General features: G+C 34.6%; 2 protein-coding genes across 2 annotated transcripts in view; one reads left to right on the top strand and one right to left on the bottom strand.

Annotated features, from left to right (window-relative positions):
- LOC115447261 (coiled-coil domain-containing protein AGAP005037) overlaps positions 1-26,976 on the top strand; it is a 247,084-nt gene that overhangs the window by 209,099 nt on the left and 11,009 nt on the right. Inside the window, 13 exon segments of the mRNA XM_037443911.1 lie at positions 17,784-17,916; positions 18,096-18,212; positions 18,904-19,042; positions 19,801-19,896; positions 21,911-22,086; positions 22,715-22,771; positions 24,162-24,251; positions 24,891-24,953; positions 25,273-25,433; positions 25,589-25,708; positions 25,967-26,076; positions 26,293-26,434; positions 26,607-26,707. Coding sequence (XP_037299808.1) covers positions 17,784-17,916; positions 18,096-18,212; positions 18,904-19,042; positions 19,801-19,896; positions 21,911-22,086; positions 22,715-22,771; positions 24,162-24,251; positions 24,891-24,953; positions 25,273-25,433; positions 25,589-25,708; positions 25,967-26,076; positions 26,293-26,434; positions 26,607-26,707 — 1,505 coding nt within the window.
- Positions 656-15,656, bottom strand: LOC115447262. Its single transcript, XM_030174259.2, has 6 exons — positions 15,484-15,656; positions 15,090-15,203; positions 12,812-12,917; positions 3,892-4,100; positions 3,409-3,472; positions 656-3,325 (listed from the first exon to the last, which is right to left on the bottom strand). Exons 2-6 carry the CDS (start codon positions 15,189-15,191, stop codon positions 1,182-1,184), a joined length of 2,625 nt encoding a protein of 874 aa, XP_030030119.1. The 5' UTR covers positions 15,192-15,203; positions 15,484-15,656; the 3' UTR covers positions 656-1,181.

Here is a 26,976-nt window from a genome sequence, read left to right as displayed (position 1 = left end):
AATATAAAACATGATAAAAACCATTTGCAGATTTCACATATTGTTTAGTTTTGCAGCGGGAGCCGAAGCTCCCCCATTGAGCAATTTCGATCGGCATCCGCTAAGAAGCGCTCATGAATTTAATTTATGATTTGTCCCAATGCAGAATTTTGTAGGTCGCCCGTTACTCTCATATCCGACGCTAACTTGCATAAATACAGTCTCCACCATCCTTGAACTTATCGCAATAATTTTGTCGTTTATTGCCGACCGCTACAAAATTACATACATTCTTTATATTGTGCCTAATATTTTTTTCCCTCTTGCATTATTCACTTTTAATATAAATTTTGTTATACAATGAACATTTTTTAAATAATATAACACTGCACGCATGTGTTTTGACACATGTGTTAGACTCTTACCCCCTTATTCATAGACGTTTTTTATCGAACGACCGAGTAAGGCTGTGATAACAAGTCTGTTTCTCAGTGCTGACGGCATGGCAGTCTTCGCAGTGCGTAGACGTTGGGCCGTTGTGATTGGCTAATATTGAAATACAACAATAATAACCAATCACAACGGCCCTATGTCTATTTCTCAGTGCCGTTGGGCACTGAGAAACAGGCTTGTTATCACAGCTTTACTCCGTCCTTAGATAAAAAACGTTTATGAATAAGGGGGTTAGACTAGTAATTACATTTTATAAATAATATTCTCTTGAGTGATAAGGAGCGAGCTTGAGTCGATTCCTATTTACCAACTTGGGGATAGCCCTTAGACTCTCGCTTGAAAATATTGAGAGTGTGCCATAATAAAAATATGTAGATATATCTCTAAGCTATTATAAGCTATTATTATTCTTCCTGTCCGATTTACGGAGTGACCTTTGAAATTCAATTTAGATGTTCCCCCGATGTCATAATACATTCACATTGCATTTTAAAAGCTTACATAATACAGGTCCGGGGCGGCGGACCGTTACTGTATCGTTGACACTCTCCGAACCAGGGCGACCAGTTTGCGCAAATGTCGACGTTGTAACACTTTGGTGATAGATTTGCAGTTTAAAATGCGAAATGTCAATAATAGAAGAAAATATTTTAAAATACTCTATGTCATGTGTACCAAAAAATTTTGAAAAAAATATAGTTAACAAGATTTATTTATAAAATACCAATTTACAATTATGGTTAAACTACTTAAAAGAAACCGCAAAGATCGGTTGTTGTTCGGGGAAAAGCTCCTCCAAACAAACGAACAGGAGTTTTACTCCAATCTATAAAAAGCATTTCGTTATTTTCTATGGAAGAATCGGATAGTGAACATTTTTTATAGTTTTGCATGATAAATTCTATACCCATATTTTTAACTCTTACTGGAGATAGAATGTGAGTCATGTCGATACTTTCGTCCGGCTGCACGTACAATACACGATCGTACAATTCAACGTTCTTACATACTCTTGGACCTAATGATGAAGGTATGTTACCATTCATGTGATCTATATTTGATCTATACCTGTGTTTGTCAGGTACGATACCAAATCCACCTACATAACTTTGAGTCTTCTGTTCGTTATCCACACCTATTATATATTTTTCATTCACAGCATTATTATCTATTTTTACATGTTTATTATTAATACCTCTTTGGCTATCCAGTCTCGCTTTTAAGTTTCCCGGCAAACCTGAATTGAGTTTGTCGTAAATTTTAACTTTTTTCTCATGTCCCGGCAGAAAGCCATGGTTAAACTTGAGCAACGATATTGAATCTTTATTATAATTAGATTGGTTCGATACTTCCGTGGCAAGTTCCCTTCCCTTTAAAATATCAGCATCGGGACTCTTCTCAACCTTGTGAGTTTCATGTATGTAATTAAGTCTTACCGACGGATGTTTTTTGTTATATTCAGCTATTTTGTTGTCAAGTTCACTGTGCCCATTTGATTCCATGTTTATTTTTCGTGGCGTATAATCATTGCTATACGATTTTGAATTATGCCACTTGTTAGCATTCAAGAGGCTTTTAATATAAATGTTATCTTTTTCTAAATTTTGCCTTTCTCTGTTTGCCGATTCTTCTATATAATATTCTAAAGTTTTTAAAAATGGTAGTATCGACATTAAATTATTGTTTTGTAAAGTCTTTTCAGACGACAAGAAATTGTTTTTCTTTATACTCTGTACTGAGAACGGACGGCGTGTAATTTTTTTATCTATGGTATTAATGCTTTCAAAGTATTCTTGATTATCTGCATTTCGGTAATGTCTGTGATCATTTTTCATTGATTCTCCTCTGTTCGTTATTTCTACTTGCTTAGGCTGGGTTTGGACTTGTGATTTAATTCTATTAGTTCTGATATCGTCTTTCAGTATTTGAACATTTATTCGCGAATTCTTTTTATTAGCGGCAAAACGATTTTCTATAAAATGATGCCTTTGAAATTGTGAAGGTTTACGCACCTTATTTATTTTAAAATCAGACGCGTAGGGCAAAGTGTCTGATATTTTAATAAACGGTATATTTTGTTGTACCTTCTTTTTATCTCTGCTCTGAAAATTAATGCTTTTCAAGTAATTTAGAACATTACCAGCAAATTTTGAGCTTGTCCATTGACCGTAAGCTTTTGTATCTTTGCTTAATAGCGGAGGTGTCTCGACCTCTGATATTTCATTTATATATTTTTTATTGTTAAAACTTTTCTTGAGGGCGATTGAATCATCCTTCATTTTATAAATAGATAGCGGGACAGGGCGCTTTTCCATCTCAAAGTTTTGCTTAAAGTACTTTGGGCTCGTGGAAGGAGGGACTGGCGGGGCTTCATACTCTGATATTGTAAAACCGCTTACATTGTCTCGCGTCCTAGATTCATATTGGGCCGCTTTACTTGTAGTTTTTTGCGATGTTCTGAATCTACCTTGCTTGTTTTGATTTACTATGTTCCAAATGTTCATTTCGTCTTTATATATTGTCGTTTGCGCTTTATCTGTCACTGAGATGTCCAACGTCTCTTGTGATTTAGTGTCCGATTTGGGTGTGGTTGAGCTCAGATTTACGCCAACATTATGTTCTACAAAACTGTGGGGAGTTTTAAATTTAACGTAATTTTTTGTTTTATTTATAAAAGTTGGCAATAAAGATTTTTCAAAATTATTATGTATTTCATCTGTTTGTAAATCTTTTAATACTATGTAGCTATTTTTGTTTTGACTTTTCACTTTATTCCTTGTAAAAGGTTTTTGTTCATGTACAGGGTCATTCTTTGTGGTGTAATTACGTTCTATTGTTGACGTTAAGATCATGTTCGCACCAAATATCTCGCCTTCAAAGCCGTTTGGCTCACCTGTGAAAAGGAATTAATAAGTAATAATAGTGTAAAACAGTTATTTTATTATTATGAGAGTGCAAGTGTAGAGGTATTGTTACCGTTGTCGGCGGTGCCGTAGCCTATAATTACGCTTCCACCAGCCGGCAGAATGAAGCCATACAGCTGAAACAAGAGATTTAGGTACAATTCATCATGCACCGTATGTCATGTTAGTACAATATAATTCGCATTTAATATTGCACATTATTAGATGGCAAGATTTAAAAGTGAGTTGCTCAATATTTTTTATGAAGGCATTGATCAGCCGCAGTTGATCGTGACACTAGAAGACTATCACTGTGGATATGCATACGAACAGCCTTGTCGGGATATAGTTTCGTAATAACTGTCTATGTCAATTTATCACATGATAATCTCTAGTTAAAAGTCGTGGCCTCGGAGAACTCACTCATCGGAAAGTTATGCGGTCATTTGTCTTTACAAATATTTTTGCTTCAATTGTTTAATAATGTAATGATACGTAACTAGGTATGACGTTTAACAAATTTTGCATACACGAGTAAGAATAGCTTAAGGCTTACGCTTTGTGTCGCCTCGCAAGAGAAAAGGCGTGCGTCGATATACAGTGCCCAAGCTCCGTAATCCGATTGGTACGAGAGACAAACATGGCGCCATACGTCTTTTACGATGTCCACATGAGAATTGGATGTCACCCGTCCATTGATGGAAATCTTAATTTGTTTTCCTCCTGAGCTCAACCATAGGCGTATTACGCGGTTATTACCATTGACTGCGAACAGAACAGATAAAAATATATACGCCTTTTGTGAAGTTTGTGAAGACAATTATTAGCTTTGATTTTAATTATAATTTTAACAACAATATCTTAGTATAACATTTATGTAAGCCAAGAAATGCGATGCCTATTTACGAAAGAAATCTTTGTTTGTTCATAAATATTTTTTTCTGTAACTTCATACAATTCATAAAAATCCCGAAAATAACTAAATAGCACAGTCATCTCCTTAAGCTGGCCTACCTCAACACGTGGCCGTATGAGTAGGTTACTCACGATTCCCGTATAACTATATGTTTTGATAAATTGCTTTAACTATCTATTTTAAATATTGTAAATTAAGTACTAAGCATACCTACATGATTATTCAATTTAATTTTTTTTGGCTGTATCAACTATACTCCTTTTGCCTACTCTACACGGGAAAATAATGACATGTTGGTTTGCCGTACTGATTATCTAATATTGCTTTAAATATAAACATATTGCACGCTCAAACCGACCCACTTTGTCTGGGTGCCATGTTATGCATTCTGATTTATATTTTTATTTTAACATAATCTACGGCAAAAACATTTAAATTGCTTGGTCTGAAGTCAGACAAATATCTTCACAGTGTGATTTTAAACTTTAATACAATGTACCTATAACAAACCATAACACTAATTAATATAGCTTTGTCGTTCCCGCATATAAAAATACGAAAATACGTATAAAACTTTGAATGACGAGACGAGCTGACCGTTTGCCTGATGGTAAGCGATACGACCGCCCATGAACAGTAGACCAACCATCCAACACCTTAAATTATAAAATATTGTTTGGTATTTCACTGCGATAGACGAGATCTTATTATGTCCAGTAGCTACACTGGTTACAATGTCCTTCAAACCGGAACACAACATTGAGTATACACAAGCAGCAGATTGGCGGCAGAAATAGACATTGCGATGGTATCTATCCAGGCGGACTCTGACATATGAGCGACCTACCACCAGTAAATATTTTTAATATACTTTATCAACAGCTAGATAGTTAGCTTATATCGGCAAAAAGTATCACAACACATATAAAAATTGGGTTTATACATATGTATGTACACATGCGAACGGGCAATTGCTTATAATTCGATGTCCAGTCACGACATTTTCCAATCACGGGACACGGTCAATATGGATTTTGGGATCTAGTGTCGGTTTACTTACCGTTCGAGCTCTACTGTCTATCTGCCAACGGACTATAGGTCAGTCACCCCATACCATTGGTAGATATAAAATTATATTGTTTACGTTTATTGTAAATATCCAAAAAAGAATAGATTAAGCCGATAATTATTATTTATTTCTCGCCCCTGACATGTTGACCTGAAGCCTGAATTAAGCTTACACTATACCATTGTCTACGTTTGAATACGATTGCCACTATTTTGATTATTTATTCACATTAGTGCGATGTAAAACTTGTATGTAATTCAACAGTGATTATTGCTTAGCAGTGGAGTTAAAGGCTATCAAACAACTCAGTGCCATATTCACATTAATACGACACGTCGAACACGTCTTATAAATATTCATAATACATTTATGTACTAATCGTTCGAGTTACATTTAGTATGAATATAGACCGATCAAAATAATGCAAATGAGGCATAATGGGGTATTTAGATATTGTCTGATTGTGATAATGTAATATTATTATTTTAAATTATATTACGTCAATCTTATGTTGTACTATATGAAACAGCATCAACAGAAAACTAGAAATATTAAAAAAACTAGTTACAATTCTCAAAGTTTATATTATAAGACGCTTACATACACGTTTTGATAGTGGCTTTTATCATGTGCATTATTGATGTACTTGCGAAACCAAGACATAAGTTGTCTTTAAGTCTTACAAGTTCAGGGCCACAAGTTTATAAGTATAAGTACTTTTCTAAATTTCGTCATTATTGCAAAAACTAGGGTGGAACCCCCATACAGGGTCATTTTGACATTGCGTTACTAAATGAAACCACATACTCGTCTTCACCTTTGCAGACATTTGCAGAAAAATCCTGGTTTTACTTTTCTGATTTTTCGATCATTTTATAGTGTAATGCGAATATGGCATGTGCATGGATGTATTTCTGACTGAAAGTATGATGTTGCCGCTGCAACGAAGAAGTAGTACGAGTAGTAGTAATGGCTTTAGAGGCGCGTAATATTAAAATCACTTTTTATTAATATTTATTTTGTTCGAAACTTACGCTTTTTTATTTTATATCTAAGGCTCAAGTAACCTATTGTGTTGTGTCATTTCCAAGTAGATAAGTATATGGTTTCATTTAGTAACGCGATGTCAAAATGACCCTATATTTTGAGATAATAATTTTTTATACCCTATACCTTGTCCCCGATTCTCCCCGTTTAAGAACACATTGCACACGTTTCACTTCTCATTTCTCAATCGACTACTCTACTAATGCGGTGCGTTGGCCCCTGAGAACCTTTGTGCTACAATAGCCGTCTGAGCGAGACTTGTGCCTGAGGCCGCTTCTTTCCCAAGTGAGGGAAACTACTCTATAGAGATGTACTTACAGTGTAGTATTGGCTATGACCCTACGAACTAATTGTACATCAAGTCGAGTCTTTTAGTTAGACGAATAGGAATTGATTACTTCGCCAACTCTACGGTCTATGCATGCTTATACTATTCTAAATTACCCTTTATTATAAAACGTAAAAAACCCTAAGCGAAAGTTATAATATGTAATACTTTAAAGAAGTCAAACTCAGTTTTACTGCCTCTCACCCGGTTACGAAACGATCCAAAACCGCCAATTAACGCATTTTTTTCTTTATGGAATACGTTCCAGTTTTAACACGAAATAAATTTATCAAGTATTTGTAATACCACAATCCCTCAAGGGTTATGTGAATGAAATACCAATGGAGTATAGCCGTAACCGGAAATTCATGACACGGATTTATTAATATACTTATTGGCATCTTCATTTATATCTACCAGCGGCATGGAGAGCAATGTACTATTTTTACAAATTACTATATATTATTATGTAGGTGAGATTAATTGAAACGATTCGAAATGAGTTGTAGTAAGATATAATATTTTATTGCGCCTTAGATTGTTATAGCATTTATACCAATTCAGAATATTTAATATAGTAAAGGAAAAAAAGTTACTCATAATGTCAGGATACTAGCGGCATGTGGTGAATTATAGATAGTTAAAATTTTGTAATGGAGTTCACGAAATGATCAGTTTTAAATATGAAATCGACGTCAGTTTTTATACGACGTCAGTTGACAGTAATTTTTACTGGACACAAGATTCAATTCCGTGGGATTATAGATTGAAAAGAGATCAGATTGTGGGAAAACTCTTCAGAAAATCTCATGCATATAATATTTAAAATAGTATTTGATGAAATTATCATGTTTCTTAACCTGTTATTTAGGCTTCGTGGCGAACCTTAGACTGGCGTTTAACATGCATTTACTAATCATAAATTTATTTATTTTGAATGCATTCATACGCAGTCAGTCTTCCATTTCGCTCTAATGTAAAATAGATCGATGAGGCTTGCAAAACACAAAAACAAGCTATTTACGAAAATAATTATTATAAGTAATCATTTATCAGATTATTACATCGTCTGCAGTGAGATTTTTGTCGAATGAGAAATAATCCACGTTTCCCTCAACGCTCGCAACAGGTTGCTACCCAGTCTGGTATAAACATAAGGACAATTACAAAACTAATATGAATTTGTCGCAGGATCTTTCACCACAATTAAATTACACTGCCAAAGATTTTCGAAAATAAACCGATTGCGAAATTTATAATTTACAAACATACTTTGAAGTCATAATAATAGAGGTGTTAAGTGTGCACGTAAAAATGTTTGTGTAGACAGTTTTGATGAAATTTTTTATAACAAAAATTTTGTAATAAAGTCGCGAAATTATATATAATTAACGATAGTTAAGAAGTTGTTTTGTATTATAATCGCATTCCTATCGTAACACATTTTATTGCTTTATATTGAATAATTACTTACTTATTCACATTTATGTGTGTGTTTATATGTTTATTTAAATATCAAGTTACCTTAATGCACTTTTTTGTTTTCGCGGTGAAAGTGCCTTATGACTATGAGTGAGTGTTTATGTTAGAGTCACTGTGCCTTACGACCCGGCGTTGAGCCGCCCGGATTTGATGTTGATCTTCGGGCGAGCGCCGGGCCGTCTTTAAACTGTAATATGCAACGCACGGCATACCAACTAAAACTTCGCGGTGGCCCTCTTTGGCGCATTAGGGACGACTGCGGAATCCTGTGACCGAAATGTCTAAGTCTTCGTTCGCACCCGTCCGTGCGCGGTGCCGCCTGTTGCGGTCTGTCTTGTATTGGCGAGGGGCTCAGATGCCCCCGCGGGACCGAAGGACGCTCTTGGCGTCAACGGCAGCAGGAGACCTACCTTCCACGCTGCCGTCCATCCCAGGGATTATCGCAATGTGCGAGATGTGCACAACGTACACTAAGGACTGTCGGCCCCAAGCCTCCCACCGACGACCCCCCGATGGACCCTATTTGTCTTAACTTGATTATTAAACTATTATTGAATAGCATAGTGTCAAAAATATTGTGTAGCTCAATTATTATGTTTCAATCTTTAAACTATGGTAGTGAGATGTATCGCAGCAAAAAGTAAAAAAGAAACTAAGATTGATGATGTGTTAGCATAGGAGACACCAAACCCTCTTAGTGTTTCTTTGTGCTAACACAACATGTCACAATGCACTTCGTGCGAAATGCCACGTGACATGGCCTCATAAACGCAACAAAGTGGATACTTTTATATGGTGTTGGTTACATATTAGTTGAACCTGAAGATTACTAATGGTCCTGAAAATATCATTCTATTTATGTAACGTACTGTTTGATGAGTGAAACAACTTTTATATAAATAGAATGATATATGTTACAAACTTAAACTTTTTGTCCCCTATGGGGTAGGCAGAGGCGCAACTGGTGCATCCAATTTCGCCGTGTATATTTCGTCCCATGTGATGGCGGCGAGCCTATTGCCATATCGGGCATAAATTCTAGACTCCGAGCTGATGTAGACTAGAAAAATCGAATATGCCCGAACAAGGGATGGAATCCGAGACCTAAGCACTACCGTCGTAGCGTAATACAACTACACTACTGAGGCGATCATATAAGTAATATTTTGGAATTTATAAGGTAACATTAGATATTATTTTAAATGAAGAACATTTCTTCAAGCTACATAGTTTACGCAAAGCGCTTAACGTATGTTAGGATTCCTTTGCACTTCACTGACTGCTCCGTGATTCCTTTGAAGTTGGAATGTAAGAGCGGCGACCACGCCAGGCAAACAGCATTGGACTGCAGTTTGCCTTGGTCTGTAATGTGCACAGTTGATACACTGTCTAATGTGATGAAATTACACAAATTACACTGGGCTTCATGAATAAGACGACTGGATTTAAGCATATTGAACCGGTATTTGAATCGTATTTCAAACAAGCTGCCTGCGCAACGATATTTGCATTCTAGTTTTTGTGCAAAGACAAAAAAAATCACATTAATGAACTGCTCGTTCGTGGTATAAATTCCATACTATGGAAAGTGGCATAAAGTAGTGCTCAATTACATGAGCGTTGAATTTGCTGTGTATCGTAAAGTTTGGCGGTTATCTATTGTCTCCCGTGAATTAGATTTGTTTATTACGAGACCAATAAAAAAATACATATATGTATGTATAGGTGTCTTTTCAAAACGTCTTTCAAGTGACAACATAATTTTTTTATGCATTAGGCTTAGGGGAACAGTCGCAGCAAATGGATGGCAAAGTGCATCGAGTTTACTCCGCGCAATACAAACATGAGGGCCTGAAGCTGTTTGTTAACATCTTACCATCGTCCCATTCTTCCCTACTTTCCTTATTCCTTACCTCCTCACCCTTTAGAATTGTTGCAATTACAATACAAGGCCAAGGGGTGACTAGTACCTACATAATAAGAAAAAATGTATTTAGTTATTAGTTAAATGTGCGTGTAGTGGTGGAATTTAAAATTATTATTATTGTAATGGAAAACGAAATATAATAGTATTGACTCCAGAACATAAAATTCTGTATATATATAAATGGTACACGGTAAATCGTTCTCAGACTAACAATGGACGCTTTAAGTAACTTGTGAGAGAAACGGAGGTGTTCCCTTGTTTACGGTAATCAAAGCTGTCTCATGATTAGATCACTTTCTTCGTCGAAGCTAGTGCCAAGTGTGCTAACAAACACTTTTATATTACGTTGTTTGCAACAAGATTTGGGTTTATAATCATATTTCAGTTATTATCAATTATTGGATTATTACCGTCTGCTTTGCTCTGTGTGCCTGGACTCGCAACTATGAAGTGTGATCGGTATGTAAGAAGTGGTAATTAATCGTCAATATTTATAGAATAGAGTTTTCAAATTATCTAAGCGTATGCCTTATTCAGGCATAAGGTTGTATTGTGTTTTACGGATAAAATGTCGCCATTTTAAATGTTTTTAAATAGATCGTTGCATAGTAATGTCCATAGGTAATCATAGTATAGGGTTCATTGGAGCGCTTTTACATTGACGCAGAACAAAAAAGTGTTTCTCGATTTACCTGCTGATGGTTTGTACGCGGTTGGAAGTTGTCGCAATGGCAATTAACTCGCTCCCAATCAGGAAACACGTCCCATAATGACATACATTATGTAGCATTGGCTATTAATATCGTATATAATTATTGTATTAGTCTATGAGCGCTACATATATTGTTTTTGCTTGATTTGACTCCCTAAAATATCCCGTACCATACGAAAATACTCGTATCATCAAAGATGCATTTTATAATATTATGATAAGACGCAGTCAATATTCGGAAAAAAAAATAAAAATATAAAATACTCATTGTTTTAACTAAATATTTAAACACGATTTAATATTCAACCAAAGTCGTGCGAAATATAAATTCATTGCAAAACTTAAATCTCGCTATAACATAAGATTTTGTACTTGGTAGTAATAATACAATTTCGCGTCGGCGAACGATAATTTACATACCGCGTACAAAAAGTTGTTATCAATAAAGGGTGTGGGATAAAAGTCTAATGAAAACACGTCAGGTGATTACATGAGACCTTTTTCGGTTTTATTGCGTATGTTAAACCGAAAACATTGATGTTGTGCAACCAACAAAACGAGTTCATAATTTAAAGCAGGCCATATTCATTACGATCGTAATAATATTGTACATATTATACGAGTATTTACTTAATATGCCACTAGTACTAGTTTATCATGTTTAACAGTAAAGTTAGTAACACTAATGCTTGTTTTCTCCAAAATAATTTAACTTTATTGGTTCCAACCTTGCGGGTATACGGCAGTGTTTCATTGCGACCAAGTGAGAAATGCGGACCACGTTTATTTATATATATGTAACATATATTTATGTATTTATAAACAATTATAATTTTATAAACAATTTTCGTAAATATACTACAAGATTTATAGATAACATAAACTTACTTAAAAATAATTTGTTTACGTATCTGCTTCTATATTTGATTATTTACGGATGCTAAATTATCTTCAAATTAATATTTTTAAGCATTTAAATTGGATTATTTAAAAAAAAAAATATACATACCTATAATTTATTTCTCTAATACATTTTCTGATGTCCGATTAAAAATAACCAAATCTACTCTAATCTGATGTAGCAGTAATCAAATGTCATCAATCAAAGAGTACTTATACTATTATTATGTTATAAATATTATGTATGAACGATATAATATGTATGTACATATATGTACTATGCATATATAAGTTACTGACTGTCTTCGAAGAAAATTTATATTTTGTAAACGTTGGAAACGCTTTACATAAACATAGGATTTAATCTCTTTGAATAGATATTGATGATCAATGGAACCATAAAAGCCTAATTGCGTCTGATAACTATTCTCTAATCCCTGCGCAATATTTAAACATCGATGATCACTGACAGCATGAGATACGTGTACGGCGAGCCGAGTCCGCTACGGTGGCGTCACGGCTCATTGCATGTTACAAGCCCTAATTGCTTCGAGCACCTCTAAATTCTGTTTCATGCTATTCGAGTTACAGTAGTAAGGTAGCTAATAAACTCTAAAAATTTAATTATGTTATTATCTCTTTACACTCGTTATACTCGAAGGAAAAATACCCGGTTAGGTATTCAAAGACAGAAAATACATTTTCTCTTGCACTAATGAAGACAAAAAACCCTAACAAATTAAGTCAAAGGAAAGAGCGGGCCGAGTTTCCTCAGCGCTGTTGATTAAATCTCGGACAGTTCTAAACGTATGATTTTTAATTTATATAAACTGACGCCTTGAAGAAGTTTCTTTTAAATAAACATAGAATTTTGAGCTTAGTAATTTACGTTGATTAAATTATTTTTTCCTTGTATTTAATTTCAATGTGTAGTGCAAATAATTTATAATATGGCTTTCCAACTAAAAGGAATAGTTCATATAATTCAATTCATTGGAATGGAAAAGTCCAGGGAATCGGCTATCTCGAGAAACATTTTAAAAAGGTATCTTAAATAAAATTATTTATTTATAAGTAATATCTATAAGTGCTCACCGACGTAGGTAAAGATGCTCTGGTCCCAAGTAAGGTCGTACATTCTGATCCACGTACAGAACGTGAACTCCCTCAAGGGTGGCGTTTCAACGTCATATTGAAGGAACTGCAATTCCATCAAATTTTGTCATTTTCAATATCGCTTCAATAGCGTAATGTACCAAGAATATTAATACATAGTACTAGTTCAACTGTAAGATATTTTCATTCATTAATAAAATGGCGGGAGCTTGTAAGAAATTACAGTTAAATTTGTTTCTTAGTTTAAAGTTCGCTTACATGAAATTGACAAATAATGAGATGTTATGTTCAGATTTAGATATCAATTGATAACGGAGTTCATATAAATGATTATCAAGCTCATTTGCGTTATTGCACTGAATGAAATAGAATATTGAGTTATAATCTTAACTGTCGATAAAAAAGTCTTTCTTTGCAGAGTTTCAAGAAAAGCATATTATAAATGACTACCACCCAACAACAGTAATGGAGGCATTTATAAAGGTGACCTGAGGACGCAACAATAGGTCAACGAAATTTTCTTTTATTATAATTATATTTAATAATGTAGGTAAAAGTACCTGAACATGTTCAAAACTTGAAATACACCATCCGGCCCATTCATGCTAATTTAAAATGTCCTGAGTATGACTACCACTTCACTCTTACTTTTACCATTCAGATCATAATAATATACACATTTGTTTACCAATTAACCGATTATGCATTGAATTAGTATTACAAACAACATATAAACATGTCTCACATCTTTTATCATTCCCCTCCTCCCTCCCTCCTCAACAGGTCAGGAATGCAGAATTTACGCAAATCTTGATTAATGTACTTTGATCCGTAATCGCATTATCACAGCGTCCATTTCCGGAATTACTTTGGAATTACTCTAGCCGAGGATTAATTAGATCCCAATTGTTATTTCGATACAATAGATATGTGATAGAAATTATTGCTTTTACAGACTCTTAAATTTTATCTTCATTTTTCAAATCTTTGCGTGGTTTGTTAGTGTTTCCATATTGGAGCTTAAAATTAGAAACTTTTCTATAGTTATTATTCTTTAAATTCGCAATTTTATTATTTTCTTGTTTTATTTGTACGCATTGCGATTTGTATTGTAAATTGGGGTACCTTATTTCTATTCACGCCGATTCTGGTTAATTGTAAACGTCATACAATGTGTCACCTGAATTTGTCAACGTAAATTTTATGAGGATTCGACTGAAAGTAAGGGAGCTCTAGCTCTAGCTTAATTAAATTATGTCGGAAGAAATGATAATTTCTTTGAATGTATACCTACTTCATAACCAACTACAAAATATGCAACTAGAGAAATTGCATGTAGAAAAATATATCTGTTCCTTAAACACATTAAAGTGTAGTAATCGTCTTCCATTGAATTGTCTACTGCATGTACTACATTACCACTGTGAGATTATTTAAGACAATGTTTTGTTGTGTCTCGGGTTGCGTTCCGCTCCATGCTAATGATGTGTGCGTGCGGAAAGCGGGTAGTGCACACATTGTTAGGGACGTTTTGCAGGAAACGGAATAGTGCACACTCGCAACAACGAGCTTTGTTTCATTGAATTCTGCGATAGGAATATTATATTTCACAGCTACAATAACCCTAAAATACACACAATACAAGTAACATTGTAATTTCCTCTTTAATTGTATTTAACCACGAGACCAAAATAATTAGATCATATTCATATGAAGTAAAAGAATAATTTATGGAATTTTTACCATGATTGCTTGTTATAATAATATTATCAGCCATGTATTATATACTTGCCCACTGCTGAGCACGGGCTTCCTCTATGACTGAGAGGGATAAGGCCTTAGACCACCACGCTGGCATAGTGCGGATTGGTAGACTGTACACATCTTCGAAATTCCTATAGAGAACTTCTCAGATGTGCAGGTTTCCTCACGATGTTTTCCTTCACCGTTAAAGCGAATGATAAATTCACAAAGAATACACACATGATTTTAGAAAAGTCAGAGGTGTGTGCCCTTGGGATTTGAACCTGCGGACATTCGTCTTGGCAGTCCGTTCCACACCCAACTAAGCTTTCGTAGCTTTTTACGATTGCTAGTTACGATTTAAAAATTGAAACAAGTGTGAATAGTGAACTCATAAAAAATTGATTCTACTATGTAGAGTCTAGACCATAATGGTATTCATGTATCTCGATCAGAATAATATCTTCATGGTCTTGTGATATAGTTTTGTTGTTTTAAATAGGAATACGCTTACCTGAGCAAATCCTTTCTGATTCAAAACAATTTTGTACACTGGTCGATTAATACTGTCTGCTGCCATCAATAAATTCAAAGTTACCATGAATTTTATCCACATAGTTTTTACGACCTAAAAATATACTTTAGTTAGATAATTATAATTATAATAATATTTAATGATTATCATTAGTTGCACCTTCGTTTAAGAATTTGAATAAATTTATCGATCCGGTTGACACAAGGTTATAAATGACATAACATTTTAAAATGCTCTTATAAAAACATAAATATTTACCAACAGTTATTAAAATTTCATAAACGTTTATATATTATATCAAGACATTACAAAACAATCGCTTTTGCAATATATCGCTCTAATAAAAAGCTGGGTTAATTATTTATTAACTTACCTGAACAATAAGAATTTAATGGCTATTTAAATACAACGGATTTTCACTTGTTTTCTATCTAAGAACAGCATGCCAACTGAGCAGTCACCAATGTTGAATGGAATGATTGTTTATGACTGTTTGTAAACCACGACGCGAATACATTGTTTACATCTGACTCCGCTTTGAAAAATTCTTTGCGTACTCGTCATTAGCCACGACCCGCGTGTCTTGCGGCAGTGGTTTCTCTTCGATCACATGACACTTCACGCTTGAGACACGTGTTTGTTTTATATTCAGTACATCTTAGGTTATACTACAATATTTTTTTCTATCATTTTATAGCGTTGGATCTAAAAAGGTCTAAAAATCTAAAACATTTTTTTTAATTATTCTCTTTGGTGGTTATAATTTTTTTGTGGATGATCGTCATTTCTTCAATATAGATTTTGTTATATAGAGTTGAGACCCAAATATTTTCTTAATGGGGTAGCCGTATATATTCTGAACTAGAAATCCCGACACTCTTATTGACAATTGTAAAATTTCTATCTTCACCAACTGACAGAAAAGTATTCCGAATTTAAATTATTTAAGTTAATAATATTTACCTTCGTTAATTAATAATTATTAATCAACGAAGGTAAATAGGTCACGTGATGGTAACCATGACTGCCAGCATATGTAGCCATCCTTTCAAAGCTTTGACAAACTTATTAACTAAACTAAATAAACCTGAAAGCCGATGTGGTAAAATTTCACACTAGTTACAGTTTGTTAATTATACTCTAAAATACAATTTAAACATAACATTCTCGCTGCAATAGTTACCGGTAAGTGCCTGTTAAACGAATACAGACTGACATTTTAATTATAATATCTACGTAAACATGAAAACGAAGAAAACTAAACGAACAATTGAATATTTAATCTTTTGCTGTTTAAAAAAGGTCCATTTATTTTATAAGGTAATGGCGGTTGTTAGCTAATAAGAATATTATTGTTCTAAGCGCTCAAGCTTTATGCTTCTTTACATCTGAAAATATGATTCGTTCAATAAAATTATGGGTTGTATAATAGTATTTATTGGCAGTACTACTACACTACTCAATAAAGTATAGGAAAGACACCATGTATGGTCGCAGAGTACTACGGGTGTTCTTACATAAAAATTGAGAGATAATGTAAGTTTAGTAGTTGGTAGGAAGACTCCAGTCCCGGCACCAAGTAGTTATCAATGACCGAACGAAGGTTACATGAAGTCAACATTCACGCCCATAGTCCGCCGACAGAGATCCAGTCCTGCGTCTTGGAAATCGAGGGCATCGTTTATTGTGAGCTAACACACATTTGCGATGGACCGATAATCAGCTCGTCTTCTGTTTTCGGATGTGTCTCACTTCGGATTTCATCCCATCAAGAGAGCGTTTTTGGCGAGTTCTTAGTCGCCAGAGTTGACTCCAGAATCCTCAGGAAGTTCATCCTTACCAAAGAGGAACGGCAAATGTATGGACTGGAATTCGCCTAGGTGGAAGAACAGATCTCATTTGGATACGAAGCTATTTAAATGCGGAGTTATACCGTGATGAGATTATGAGCCCTATCGTCATCTCTCATCGATAATAACTCGGCCAAAATTATACACTCCTGTTGGCTGGCTGGTAATGAATGTGTTCCGAGTAAAATATCACCGTATTAGAGAGGCCTGCTTAGTCCGCCGAGCTCAAACCCAATGAGCATGCGTAGGATTTGCTCGGGAGAAGAGATTTCAGTGATTTTCCCCAAAATGTTAACATGGAAGAACTTTTTTCACAGAATATGGAGCCTTATTCCACCAGTATGCGACGCCGATGTCTACATCGCCGTCGCCTGCCTTAGGATATCTAAAACATTATTAAAAAGTTGTTAGAAATATTATTTTTCATTAATTTTTACAAATGCTTTAATTTTATTAATTAACATGAACGTATTTTTTTTGTTTTAGCACTATGTAATATTATATTTTTCTGTAAAAAAAATTAATTTATTTAAATAACATGTCTTTTATCAAATTGAAGAAAAAATATGCATATTAAATTACGCTTCTATTGATATATAACATCGGAGAGAAATAAATATTGAATTTAAAATAAACCCTATCTCTCCCATGTTCCCTAGATTTTGTTGAGTAGTGTATAATAATATGGTCTTTGATCATATTGTGTCTTATTGTATGTTGTCTGTCATCATCGTTTGTGTTAATTTATCCCAATGACTTATTCAAAAAACCAATCGAAGAACTAACAAATAAAATGACTTATGTTACCTTTTTATTGATCCAGGTGAAGGCGCCAGCCTACTACATGGGCACCCAAGCTCCGAGCACGCTGCCCAGGGGAGGGACCATGCTGCGTGCGTTCTCCCCTGCCGCCCCGCCCGTGCCCGCCGACCGCGTGAAGACCATGCCAGTAACAGGTAAGAACACGTCAAGTAATTTTTGCAAAAGTGAAGAGTCGAGAATTTGTCAAGAAGTCAGTGAATTGTCATTTCCCTATCATAAATTTGGTAAGAGACTTCCTGTTGGACATGTGGTTGAGTTTTGTATATGTAAATAAGGTTGTTTAAGGGGTCGTGATACGTAGGTGTGTGCGTAGGTATCCCTCCGGCCAAGCCCATACGCGCGTACATCCCGGGCACTGGCTCGGAGCGATGTTTCCCATTCGCCGCGCCCGAATGTCCTCGGGCCCCCGAACAACTGTACACGATTCCCGGTAAACGGAGCCTCTAGAAACGCTTCCATACATTCATTTGCTAATGCTTTGTCTGTAATTAACGCAGCGCTAACGGACGCACGTTTTTCAACATAATCGGCTTCATATATTGAGTATTTCGATTAATAAGTATTGACGGGATTTCGATTTTGTATCTTCTTAAAGTGTTTTCAATGTAATCGTATATTAAGTTTGTTTGGGTAAAACTTTATCTTTGCTGAACTTTGACTAATATATTTTATTAATAGAAGGCATTGTTACCTATTCCTGTTTTGTTTTCATAAACATGTTTCGTAACACGAGTTCCTATTTATAGAAAAAAATCTCGCATAGCATGCTTTGTACGGTATAATTGAAACAGCTTCCTTTCACGATTCCTCGTATCTTGTATAAGTGGATATTTTTGAATTCTATATGTTGTGACTACTGAAAATGCATCAATATACTTGGTAAATTAGGCACGAGGAGCGAGCAACATGACAATCTGTAGGCTTTTGAATCCTGGTCTAATTACCATGCCGCTGTAAGTTGCGCTAGGGCATATTTAAACAGAATGAAACTATTCAAACAGACAAATTAAGTGTACAGTAACCTTCGCTAACTGAATTAAATACTTATAAATATTCTTTGTAAGTTGCCCACTCCTCGCTATATTGTTTGGTGGATGAATACAAGCATCTCGTTCCACAAGGGCATGCCGGCGAGGGGTACATGTCGTCGCCGGAGCGCAGCTCCGCAAGGGTTCCCTATGAAGATCCGTACTACACCCAATTCATGGGCCCAGGGGCTGGGCGTGCGAACATTACTCCAGTTATTGATGAGGAAGCGGGGTAAGTCATCTATATGTGTGTTTACACATTTGGATATGAATATTAATTTAAATTATATTCTAGAAGTTTTTGTATCAACATTAGGGCTCGCGTTTTAAATGCTTTGATGATATTGCGTACTTAATATCGATTATGATGATAGTATTCTCGGATCGCTTTCGGCCGCGGCGACTTATGTTTTGCTCATCAACTCTAGCAAAGCAAATATTATACTATTTTTGAAATGAAAACGCGCATGCCGTAGACATAGAGACGTCCTACAACTGACATGTGATTAAATTATTATTTTTCATCATAACATCTAGTCATCGTTAAAGAGCTTAATTAAATTCATACGGCAAAGCATAATATAATAATATTGTACGTTTGAATTCAGCAAAATCGTACTGTATTAATTATCGTTAATTAACTAAGAGATCTCGCTTTCCTCTTTATGAGATTTGCAGTAGAAATTATAATCCTTGAGCGATTGTATGTTGCGTTTAATGTCATGTGTACTTGCTAAATACGTTAATACTATTCACTTAATATCAAGTATAGGTCCAATTAGTACTACTCATTTCCTACACGGCCTTGTTTAAGCAACATCTGAAGTTATACTTCGGATTAAAAGGTTGATTCTAATTATCATTTATGAATCTATTTTTATGCAAGTCCGGACGCTAGTCACTTCAGCCGGTCTCGTTTAAATCTAAATTATTTGTTATGATAAGTTTGGATGAAATTTTCGTGGTGTTTAGTATGTTTGTAAATTCCAGTGACGCAATGATAATCGACGACTCATATCAAATGTACGGCGTGAACCCGATCACGACTGCGCCTCGGCCGATGCCTCGTCCGCACTATGACGCCAGGTATATCGCGGATTTATGAATTACAACCTTACTAACATACAAACAACACTGAAAATAAAACACCAAAATTAAGTTACGCAGAAATAGACCTTATAAATATGAAGTATATTATGGTACATTGAATGGACAATGCGTATATCATTGATTTTATCAGTCGCTTAGTCATTTCAAACAAAATATTAAGGATATTATTTTATTGCTTTAATAACATTTTATTGCTAACATTTTCTATAACAAACTCCATTATTTACTAGAATTTTATTCTAAGAAGTAATGTATAGCGACTCATTAATATTGACATCCAACTATCACTAAAACAATAATTGCAAAATTATAAGTAGGTACTTACTACTTATAAATTGGCCGACATAATAAGATGATTAAATAAGTAAATAAATAATATAAATATACCACGGAGTGCTTATTTTGCCTTCCGTCATATTTTACAAACCATAGATAAAGTAAGTAACGAAGTAACTCTCCTAAAAGAAACTCAATGGTAAAAAGTTACACGGCAAAGGGTTAAATGACTGAAATAAAAAAAACCGGCACTGATAGCTACTTAAAATTCATCCCCGAAATCCATTTTTGTTATATATTCAGAAAAGTATTCTTAGATAGTCATTTACATTACTTCGTATGGCTTGCAAAACCGGTACTGAATACGTTTAAGTGTTGAAAACGGAATAATAAGGTAGGTAGCAAACACTGGAATAATATCTCGATTTACAAATAAAAACTAAGCAGAAGAAAAATATTACAGAAAATCAGTTTTAAAACGTTCTAGTCCGGCTTGCTCATGATTCCATTCGCAAAAATATATATCCATCGTATTTATAGAAAATAATTATAGATTGTACTAATTGTATAATTAACAATAGATTTAAATGAAGCAGTTTTAGTGACGGTTGAAACAGTTTGCGGTTAACAAAAAGTTTTTATAAATATTTACTATTAAATTCCAAAAAATATTGTAGTTCAAATAATTACCGATGATTTTTTTATTTATACAAAAATGAATATTTTATTTTGTGTTCGTTCTTTATAATTTATTTAATTATTACAAGTGTAAGTCTCGTGACAATTACAAAATAATGTTGATATTATAATTATGTTTTCAACAAAATTAAAAAAGTAATGGTTTCATCAATAGAATATATTATGTAGAAAATAGCAAACAAAAATTATAAGTAAGTATAATATATAAAGAAATTAACTGCAATAATTTCTTTTATACGTTTTGAAAACTTAATAATAATTTAATATTTTATTATAAATTTATGGAAATCGAAGTTTTAAAGCTATTTGGATAAAAATACACCTATGTTACTTTGCAAAGATTATCCTTCGTACTTCTATTATTTCACCTTCAACTAGTATTTCACGCGTCAGCTCTGCCTTGATATTGTCACCCATAGTAATAAACATCTAGAACTCCAATGAATCAGTTCTTTAATTTGACGTCATCTCTATCCATTGTTGTCCTTTTTTATTTTTAAAGTTACTTTTTACATTTTTATATATATTTTGAAAATATCAATGCATATAAAATAAATGAATAATCCTCCAATGACGATACTATGGATCCCAGCAACCGGTATCATATTATATTATTGTATAATAAATATGTTATTCTATTTCATCCAGTCCCAACTGAATCTTAATAAATCTGTATGTATACATTTATGTATTTAATCCTATTTATATATTACTATTTATATATTAGTATATATATGCTGTGCGATATTGTGGCCACAATAATAAAGGCTCGGCGATAGTACATGCAGACAGCGAAATTAAATATTTGTAATTGTTTAATTTAATCAAAAATATGATTGCTATTTTTGAACATATTTCTTTGTATAAACGTTTATTTATCAAGTACATTTATAAAATTGGAATGAACACGTTCGAGACGTGACCTAGGGCCCTGGCTACGCTGTGCTGCCATTAATGTGACACCAATATTGCAATCCAGATCGTTGTAGGATAGTTTTGACCGTGGTCATTGCAGGCTGCCGGCGCCTGCTGACGAAATGCAACGCCTGCGCGTTGAGAAAATGGAGCGGCAACTTGCTAACCTGACCGGGCTTGTGCAAAAGGCCCTCCAAGTACCCGGTACATCGGCGGGACCCACTGCCTCGCCACGCCAGGAGTTCCAAACCTATGCGACACGACCAGTCAACCAGGGTAAGTACTAGAATTATGATATTAGAATATAATCTTTCAGGCTCTGAGTGATTGGGAATACAAAAGAAACGAAATTCATGCTACGATCAGATACTTAGATTAATAGCATATAGAAATTTGAAGATATAATTTTAAATAAAAATGCATAAAAATAGGCAGAAATAAATACCATGACATGCTATTAGCTATCGATTATGTGTTAGCACCTGAGACTTCCAGGCTGGTTTTCGCACTGTATGTATATGTATCAAACTGTCTGTCACATTCACACCAAAACAATCATAATTATGTAGGACGTAAGTACTAAATGCCATAACATGTTTAATAATTCTTCAATAATTCAGAAACTTATACTCAGGTGCAATCTTGACGCGATGAGATAAAAGCAACACAAATATTATTATCAATATAAATCCTTCCGATTCTAACATGTATATTTTTGCAAAATTCACCTCATTACTGTTTATAAAATTTATCTATTTGTCAAAACAAGCCACAATTCATAAAATTATACCCTGAGCATACGAGCGAATTATGTATTCCATAAGGGTTCTTATTAACAACCATCTACATATATTCAAATTAAACATTTGATTGGTTAATGTGGCTTGCGTTTTCCTGCACTCAGATGCTGCAAGATTTTCGAGCAACGAGAGACCCCCAAAATTAGGGAGGGATAAATTTCGTAAGTGTGATTGGTCGCGGCCAAAATCACTGCTAATGCATTGCTAATGACTGAAGTAGGTCATCACAATGATAATGATGAGAGGAAAATATGTCGTTCGTAAATCCCAAGAAAAATGGTACATAACGCACTTATAATTTATGTTTTGTAACCAGGCCGTTTGCCGAAACAAATACGCTGTGAAATAAAACCGCAAATTATTGTATTTACCACATTTCATTTACAAGCGAGTAAAATCATTTGAGGTGCTTTCGCACCTTAGCGTATTATATAGGGAAAGTATGACTTTCTCCATAAATAAATTACCTTTAATACATATCTCTAAATATGATAAGAACGAGGTCCAACTTATCCAGATTTCTGATAATACTTTAAATCATTCGCAATGTATTAGTCTCCGTTGATAATTATTATCACGCAATACGCTTGCTTGCTGGTTGGAGTGATTTTTCTTTTGAGCTTAAAAAACAATTGTATCATAGTTCTTACACATCCTCCATTGTATTTAAGATATTTTTATCACCATTCCATTGCCCGATAAAGTAGTTACATCGTTATTCATCGACTGCCATTGTAATGTGAATTGGCGTACTATGCTAAGTAGACATCCCAAACATAGTGGATGCCTTATTTGTCTTTTTTATAGAGATCATAAACATTTTTGTTTCTTAGAATCTGTCGTCACTCTATCTGAAATTTAATGGAATATTTGTTATGCCCACGATATATGAGACCGTTACCCAAGAACAACGAGCCTGAGGATCCAAGCGTATTCGCTTTGTGATGCAAGTGTCAGCACCAAGCGTCATAAAAATGTACGATTCTACAATCTACATAGACTTGTATATTAGTTTTTGATGCTGGCCGACTAAAGCAAATTTATTTAGAACGTCAAGCTCCTAGCCATTGACATTAAACCATCAGATAGAATTTGCCCGTCCCAAAAATGTATTACGTCACGACTTTCGTGATATAACGCTGTTAAAACATTATTATAATTATTAAATACAAGGTATACCGCTGCCATACAGCATAATATTTTAAATGAAATCAAAATATGCCGGCATTAACTGACATTTTGAATAATAAGTCCCAGATTTGGTTCAACAATCTACCGGCTTGTAAAGCATTGCTTTTATTTTCAATATTCTCACCCCATTTGTCATGATATCGTGTTTTCTCAGAGTTACACACTAATCCCTTATAAAAACTACCATTACTCATAAATTTGGAGAATGTCAATAATGTTTGTTATTGCACAGTGCACCGTACCGTGCGTACCCAATTTTTCATAATCTTGTACAAAATTGGTCACGTCCTATAGTTTCCTACGTAAAAAGCAAGCATAAACTTGTATGTTATGAAAAAGATATACAATTTGTGATTTCAGAAAAGTCTGTGTCGTTTGAGAAATCAGTCTCCTTTAGCGATGATCCACCAGACATGAATTCACCAAAACAACACTCACCGCAACATACAGGTATGGATTTATATGATTATTTAATTAAGTTGAACCCCGATGCATCAATGTAATTGTAGTCTAATACATATATATATATACGTAAGTAAAGGTGTACTTCACACTTAGCTTTCCAGGTGACGGTTCCGTTATTTTTTTCAAATGTTGTAAGTTATCGAAATTTACCATGTAAATCTCTCAATTGCATTTTTCAAAGTCGACGACAGACACGTACACAATTTTTTTTTTATTTTAATTCACTAATTGCTCTATGTGTATTTATTAAAACAAGTGTCTATTTCATTTATGATATTCATTTTAAATTAATTAATTTAATTTTCGTGTTTATTGAATATATTAATTTATGCAACTGTTCTTAAATCAGTTCATAATATTTATTTTTCCCTACATGTTATCGTCATTCGACATCGCCATTATCATATGACATTATCTCGATGTCCATATCTTTGAGTATCATATAAATGTCGTATCCAAGCCAATGACGTTTTAGGTTTTTCTTATTTGTTTACCAAAATTTTGCGCAAATCGTCGAATCCATAATGCATAAAACGTCCTTCTCTCACTGTCGTAGTTAATTTCATAGCCATATCATAATTCTTATATTTGATTTCTTTCCGCTTACTTCTTTGCCAAAACCAGCTGATTCAAAACCGGCAAAACCAGCCATCAAATCTTCCACATTGCCGAGGACCTCCTCTCAAGGTAAAACGTTTGTAATCAATTTAAAATTGTACACTCCCGTGAAAAATGCTTCATTTACTACACACACACAACTAACGCCGAACCCGCTTCTAGTCCAATACCATATGTTTATTATTTATTTTAACAGCACTAGTTCAACTGGTGAATGGAATAACCAGTTTGATCACGGTTTGAATATTTCACCATTGTATCTACATTGCTGGCGGATGTTACTTCATTGTTTTGGATTTAGCCTCAATGCTTTTATAGACAGCTTTCCACTGGGTTATAGGTGTAGTTTATTATTTAATAAATTCATATAAATGACTGGTATTAACAGAACGCGATCGGATGAAGCCGGCTCCACCGCCGAAACCCGCTGGCTTGGTCGGACAGCAGCTGGCGTTGGTGCCGCAAAGAACATACACTATTAGCGTGACCCCGGACTTCTTCAATCAGATGAAGATCCTCCAGAAACAAAGTAGAGACCTAAGAATCGAGGTAATGGATATGTTACAGTACAATTTAGCTTCTATGCGAATGTATACTAACAATATACTGAAAGCGAACTTTTAACAGCACCCGCGAATGTTGTTCCTTTGCGCGGATGACTGAAAGGTAGACTGTACATATTATCTTAATGGTTTGATCTGCAGACACGTAATCTTCGTCGCTCCACATTGGCGCATGCTATACAAATGCGCCAGTTGATGGCCGAAACTATTGTGAAGATAGGCGCGCTCGCGGCTACATTCGGCGAACAAGATCCGGATGCGGTTTGTGTAATATTACTTTTTTAATATTTTTAATGTGAAAAAAGTATTTAATTAGAATAGTTTCTATTTAAAACCAAATACATAAAATAGAAGCAGTTTACTTTACATTCCATACTTATCCGTAAATATTAAGATGGCACTAATTTTGGACCATAACATAGAGGATATCTTAATAAATTAGATCGAGATACCGAGAATTCAATCTGTCACTGACTAGTTTTGTTGCACCTATCTTCAAAACCCTGCAATAAATTACAGCAACTCACTCGTGAGGAGGAAATCTACCGGCAAGACATGCTGCTCCTGGAGAATGACTTGTACGAGCTCGAGGCTACGGTGGAGAGGCTGCGAGGCCAAGCTGCCAACAGGTCTGGTTCTATACTAATAAAATAAAAATATTATAGTTCAGACCAGAGACCTAAAATATTAATATTTTGAAGCACTTTGTTTTAAATCTCATTAGATTTGGAAACTAGTCGACTTGTATTCCAAAGCGGCGATGCTAGAACTGTTAAGTCATACTTAATACCAATTCTGTGCAGCACAATAGCAGCGGCTATTATGTATATAATTAATATCTACAGGGAGACACGCGTGAACATGGCTGACATTGAGCGCATTGCAATGGTGCTATCCAAGAGTAGCAAGACTGTTGCTGACTGGAAACTGAAGTTCCCCATCCTGCAGGACACAATGAAGGTCAAGCTGGCCTCTGAGATGGAGAAAGTAAGTACCAACTTGTAGACTTCACCCAGCATAAAAGTTTAATGAATAATAATCTTTGAACAGTAAAGAACTACGTTTCATAAGTCAACTAATTTCTTTTTATATCGAACCGTTATCGGTTCGTAACGTCATTGCTATGTAAGAGAATAATTAAAATATCCTATGATTCTAGGTGGTCCGCAAGGAGAAGATGTTGGAAGAGGAACCGGAGCGGTTGGAACTCGCTCTGCGCCGCTGCAAGAAGTTGACTGGCACTCTGGTCACCCTTAAGAGGTAATCATTCATATTATCCACTTGAACCAACTCTTATCCAATAATAACCTTTACCTAAATATAATTAATTGAATCGATTTGTTTTTGCGTTATAGTTCCAAAAGTTTCTTCTTGGGATTCGTCAATAATTAATTTGCTTTGCACCAATTCTTTCGTATATTAAATAATGTTGATCATATTCATTACTTAAAACTACCTATTTCTCCCATTACTATGTTTTACTTTTTTAAATATACTGCTATTTAAAATTACATTATTATTTCTTTTAA

This window comes from Manduca sexta, chromosome 27 (assembly GCF_014839805.1).
Source record: "Manduca sexta isolate Smith_Timp_Sample1 chromosome 27, JHU_Msex_v1.0, whole genome shotgun sequence".
NCBI classification, from domain to species: domain Eukaryota; kingdom Metazoa; phylum Arthropoda; class Insecta; order Lepidoptera; family Sphingidae; genus Manduca; species Manduca sexta.
This window is presented reverse-complemented; position numbering and strand designations above follow the sequence as displayed.